This window comes from Zeus faber (genome assembly GCF_960531495.2).
Source record: "Zeus faber genome assembly, chromosome: 19".
NCBI classification, from domain to species: domain Eukaryota; kingdom Metazoa; phylum Chordata; class Actinopteri; order Zeiformes; family Zeidae; genus Zeus; species Zeus faber.
The window spans coordinates 20,314,591-20,320,603 of NC_137206.1; the positions used below are offsets into that span (position 1 = coordinate 20,314,591).

At 45.3% G+C, this 6,013-nt stretch overlaps 1 protein-coding gene across 1 annotated transcript in view; it reads right to left on the reverse strand.

Annotated features, from left to right (window-relative positions):
* Window positions 1–564: 564 nt before the first annotated feature.
* The window catches only part of inhbaa (inhibin subunit beta Aa), a 16,132-nt gene continuing 10,683 nt past the window's right edge, over window positions 565–6,013 (reverse strand). Inside the window, exon 3 of the mRNA XM_080019868.1 lies at window positions 565–4,334. Coding sequence (XP_079875994.1) covers window positions 3,538–4,334 — 797 coding nt within the window. The 3' untranslated portion in view covers window positions 565–3,537. The remainder of the gene's footprint in view (window positions 4,335–6,013) is intronic.

Sequence of the window (6,013 nt, forward strand, 5' to 3'; positions counted from 1 at the left end):
GCCGCTGTAACCTAGGTGTACATTATATTTGCGTTTGTAACGTCGACTGTTATCGAAACGTGGCCAATAATGTTCAAACCTCCGGTTACGGTAAGACGTTGCATAATTCTGCTTTAAAGGCGGGAAAATAGGCTGTCTTTTCATTTTCCAAGCAAAGGTTTCAAAAACCATGAGAAAATCTCTTGTTATAATGGTCTCTAACAATGCACCCCTGTCACCAGAAGTCGATTGATTTGATTTGATTGTCATGAGTCCAGACCAGTTTGGGTGTCTTGCGTGAACGTCTGCTCGGTTCGATGCGTCATCTGAAATCTTACGTCTCGGCTCCTACAGGGTGCGCTAGAATCCCAACATGTGTGATGTGCACCGTCCCGCTCAGTCCCATCACGTCCGCACCTCCAGTGAGGAAAGAACCTCCCCTTACTCTTTAAATGTGCGACGCCATCTCCTGAAGAAGTGTAGAGGTTTGGTGAGAGAGAATGGGGAGAGGAGATACATGAGCGATCGAAAGAGAGACGGAGGGAACGCTGGATCAAAGCAGCAGTGACACACCGTGGAGTCGTGTTATTGTGTACATCCTTTAAACTTTAATGGTGAAGCAGAAGACAAAAAATACTGTAAAATAAATTAGATTAAAAAAAAAAAAGAAAACGTAGCCACAAGCACATTTTGATTTGTACAACAAAGCAATGCAACAAACTGGTATATTTTTTTTCCCATGTATACAGAATAAAAAATAGATTTTTATCCTTTGTTCACTTCTTTCAGTGTCAAGATTTCTTTTTTTTTTTTCTTAATTGTCTCAATGAAAATAAAAAAGAATCGTAACGAACACAACCACTTTGATTCTTTTTTTTTTTTTTTTAATGTTTTACTTGTTTTCGAGGCTTTTTTTTTTTTTTTTTTTTTTTTCTCGTCACAACATCTTGGCGCCTCCATGTAGACACAGAATGGTACAGACTCTTATGAGTTTACAGTCTAATACTTCCACACGACGCAGGCTTTAGAGTGAGACAGTACGGAAAGCACTTTCTTGATTTGTATCCAGGCTTGACTTTGTGCAAAGAGTGGTCAGACAGACAGAGAGGACTCACTCTCCTCTAAGAAAAATAAAATAAAATAATAATAATAATAATAATAATAATAATAATAATAATAATAATAATAATAATAAAATGCCAAAAAGAGAAACGGTGACATCATCGAAAGGGGACAATTAGTTTGATTTCTCGGCGAGATATTCAACAATGCACACCCATTCATACAAATAACGACCAAACTCAAAGGACAACATCCATATTCTCCCCAAAATCACAATAACATCGCAGGCCTATATTTCATGGAAGTAATGGGTGGGGTAAAGCATTATGGGAAGTGGAGTTCTTTGAGTGCACAAAGAGTATTTTTCTATGCTGATTCTAGTTGATACAAACGGGGCTGTGAGAATAACCCTGTTCCAAATGAATGTCTTTATTGGGACTCGGTAATCAAAGTACTTTGTTGTATTAATTAATCCATGGAACAGATCTCTAAAATGTCTTTCCACAAGGGTATATATTGTGGAATACGACATGACACGTCGTAAATGAAGGCGATCGACCAGTTTGGCCACTCTGACCCTCTGACTCACTACTTAAAACCTGTCCCGCCGTTCAAACACAAATTTAACTCTTTGGTGTCCTAATGCAAACGAAATCATGTGTTCGAAACTGGTTTCTTGTTGTTTCTTTTATTCCTTTTGAAAGTAAATAGGACGATTAATTAAAGTTTTCCTTCTTATGCTGGGGGCGGGGGGGGGATTAGTTCAGCCCTGCTGCTTGACCAGTGACCTCGCCCGAATCTGGTCGGTTCGTTACTATTGCCACGATGAACGGAGCCACAGCGGGAACGGCGTTTCATTTCATGTGTTGTCGTGGAGCGAAGCATTTGCTTTATAAGTTAACAGTGCATGAAAGCCTTCAGCTCTCCATCTGGATCTAAGCTTATGTCAACGCGGGCGGGTCGATTTTGAGCGGGCTGGAGAAGGATGATGAATTTGAAGAATTTGGCTCAAAGTGGAAAATTTTTTAGGCATTTTAGCTGACACTGTGATCGTTGCGGTGGCAGGGGACTGGACCTCTGGTGATATGCTGGTGGGGCGGCTGGTGGCTCTTCTACACCTCCTGACTCTGCCTTTTCTGTCTGCAGCTAGTCTTTACATAGTGTCACTATAGTGCAAAAATAAACAAAACGTGTCTAACGTTTCTTTACAAAACAAAACAAATGTAACCGAAAGAAACATTATTAACAACAATAACATTATCAATATTAATATACTTACTGACGAGAATAATAATAAAAAAAGGACAATTGTCATGGTAACCATGGTAACATAAAGAAGTGTTTGGTACCAGCAGCTGGGCCAACTTGTTTCTTTCAAGTATCTCTCAACATGCAAACACACACGCACGCACGCACGCACGCACGCACTTATGCACACACACACATACACACACACACACACACACACACACACACACACACACAAAATATATTCACAAAATACACACTCATGCAAACACACACACACACACTCTTGCCCGGACACACCCGTGCACACTCACAAACACATACACGCATCCTACACACAGACACACACACACACACACAAAAACACACAGACACACAGACACACAGACACACACACACACACACACACACACACACACCACAAATGCTTCCAAAAAGTCCAAGAGTTTTCCTCTTCTTCTTTTTTTTTTTACATGTTAAAAAAGGTAAACAAATAAACAAATGGCAATGAAACAAAACAAGCATAAACAAACACATCTTACACCGGAGTAAAGTACAATAAGCTTGTAATACTTGAAACCATTTGCATAGTTTAGATTGTTTTGTCTTCGTCGTCACGTCCCTCCCTCTCTCCGAGGTGTGTCGCGGTTCGAGGGGAACGGGACCTTCTCTGCGTCATAAATAAGCATCATTCCTTCCTCCCGCTGTTTTGTAACAAAAATATATTAGATATTCTTTTTTTATATTGTTTTTTCTTTTTTCTTTTTCTTCCTGAAAGTGCCATAGCCTCTCCCCCCCTCTCTCACTTTCTCTCTTTCTGCTGAGCACTATTTCCCTCTTAGAGAGTGGGATTGACTGACTGATGGATGACTGGGTGGACGGACAGATGGATGGAGAGAAGGAGGGTGGAGGTGCAGGAGCCCAAAGCGGTATGATGATGGCAGTGTCCCTCCTCACTCTTCTTTTTTTCCCTTTCTTTCCATTTGATCGGTTTGCTCGGTTTGATTTGATTCGATTTCTTTTGTCTCTTCCCCACACACTCTCAGGGTTAAAGGTCAGTCTCTCTACACCGCTCTCTCTCACTCGATGTATCTCTCTCACGCTCTCCTTTTCTTTCTCTCTCTCTCTCTCTCTCTCTCTCTCTCTCTCTCTCGATATCTCTTGCCCTTTCCTTCCAACCTCTCCAGTCCTGTGCTGTCCACTCCCCCCTCCCCGCCGGGGCTGGACTGGACAGGCTCTGGCTTGTTTTTACGAGCAGCCGCACTCCTCCACGATCATGTTCTGGATGTCCTTCTTGACGATCTTCTGCTCCTCGTTGTAGTACAGCATGGACATGGCGCGCAGCCGCGTGGGCACGCAACAGGAGCGCATACTCTGGAAGGGGCTGTAGCCTCGCATCCGGTAGTGGCTGATGACAGTGGAGTGGAAGGAGAGCGAGGAGCCCGTGATGCTCGCCACGTGGGACGGACACTCGCCCTCGCAGTAGTTGGCATGGTAGCCGGGCGGCGCGATGATCCAGTCGTCCCAGCCGATGTCCTTGAAGTTGACGTAGAACTGCCGCTTGCAGCACACGCGCACCTTCCCGTCGCACTCCAGCCCGCGGCGCCGGCGCCGGCGGGGTTCCCCGCCATCGCCCTGCCGCACCACGGCCATGAGGAAGGGCCGGTGGGACTGCTCCCGTTGGGAGGCGCGGCTGGACACCAGCACGGGCGTTGCTCCGGCGTCGGCGCAGAGCGGGCAGGAGACGCGGAGGCTGAGGGCCGCGCCCAGGCCGCTCTCCAGCAGCGTCTGGACAGCGGCGGACACCGGGAAGGTGTGCCAGCCGCTGCGACGGGTATCCAGTGACTTCTGGGCCAGCAGGAGGTCGTCCTGGGCAGGTGTGGTGGCCGTGGCCCGGCGCTGCTGGATCAGGCTGATGGTGACTTTGGCCCGGCTGCGGTTGGTTTTGGACAGGCGGAGGAAGAGCCAGACGTTGGCCTGCTCCACCAGAGAGAGGTCGCCTCCCTCTCTGGACAGAACGAAGTTCACCACACCCGGGGAGTTGCCTGAGGAGGAAGAAGGGAAGAGGACAGAGGGAAAGAGTTACGATGGTGGCCTTTTATGTTATTCATGCCAGCTTTACCACATCAGTTTGACAGTCAGACAAATAAAAATATATCCCCTGAAATTGATCATTTCATGTATCTATAATGTTAGTAATTGTTATGTTATTAAATGTTGATAAATGTTAAGAGCCATTTTGTTTGAGCATGGTTTTCCTATGTACTTAGTGCAAGACAGAGTGGCCAGAGGCATCTAGAACCTTCACTGGTCCCTGACACCAGAGCCATGGGCTGTAACCATGACCAGGTTCACGTGGGTAAAGGCTCAAGGACACAAATTGGTTGGAGAGACATGTTAGCAGAGATTACAGCCCCATCGTACACACACACACACACACACACACACACACACACACACACGCACACACACACACACACACACACACACACACACACACACGCACAAATACAGTATACACTATACATACACACTCATACATAAGGACACCAATGCATTCATAGTGGGCAAGGTGGGAACACTTGTCACACATGCACGGAAACCCACATGTAAACGCACTTCCACAGGTCATGCATATGCGAACGTTTGAGCACACACACGGACGACAGACACATAATTACTCTCACAGGCAGGCAGACACATCTTGGCCACACATTGACTTGCATCCATAGATAGATGACATTAACACACACTACATCATGTGGGTGTGTCAGCCACATCTGAGCAGCAGAATCATCTACAGGCACAGCACACATGTCATTATATTGCTCTCTTTGACATGACCTCTCTGACACTAACACACACACACACACACACACACACACACACACACACACACACACACACACACACACACACACACACACACACACTCTCTCTCTCTCTCTCTCTCTCTCTCTCTCTCTGCTATTACCCTGCCTGTGAAATTCTTCCTGTATCAGCTCAAATGGCCAAATTCTCTCTCACTGTCTCCATCTCTATTGACTCACTTTCTTCTGCCATCCCTTTATTACAGATTAAATAAAGCATTAACGCGTGCGCACACACACACACACACACACACACACACACACACACACACACACACACACACACACACACACACACACACACACACACTCCAAAACCAGAGCTATATTTCAGGTCTTGTATTTCCTAGTTACCCCGAGGCAAGGCAGCAGGCTAATAATGGGTTTGGAGACACAATTACCCACCAGTGGTGTTATGTAAGCTCTTTAAATCACCTTTTTCCTTCTCACTCCCTCTCCAGTGTTCCAGCTGGGGTGGAGATGTACAGTAATATCTACAGTTACAGTTGGCATGCTGGCCAGTCATTATTACTGTAATGACAGACAGGCTGGGCTGGTTCTGGGACAGATGTCGGCCATACTCACAGCACTGTGTTTTTCTCATGAAACCAGGAAACATTTTTTTTATACACAGTGGCTGTGCTGTCATCCATGTGTAGATTTACTCAATGTGTTTTGATGCAGTATAACTATATGTACTGTGTACAGTATGCAGTGATAGCCTAGTGTCCATATGTAGTTATCTGTATAGTCAGGTGTATATATTAGGATCTATGCCAAGAATAATGTGTTTATAAAGTTCTAATATAGTGTCAACAGTAATCAATAGTTTGTTGTGGTTGTTATGATTTGAA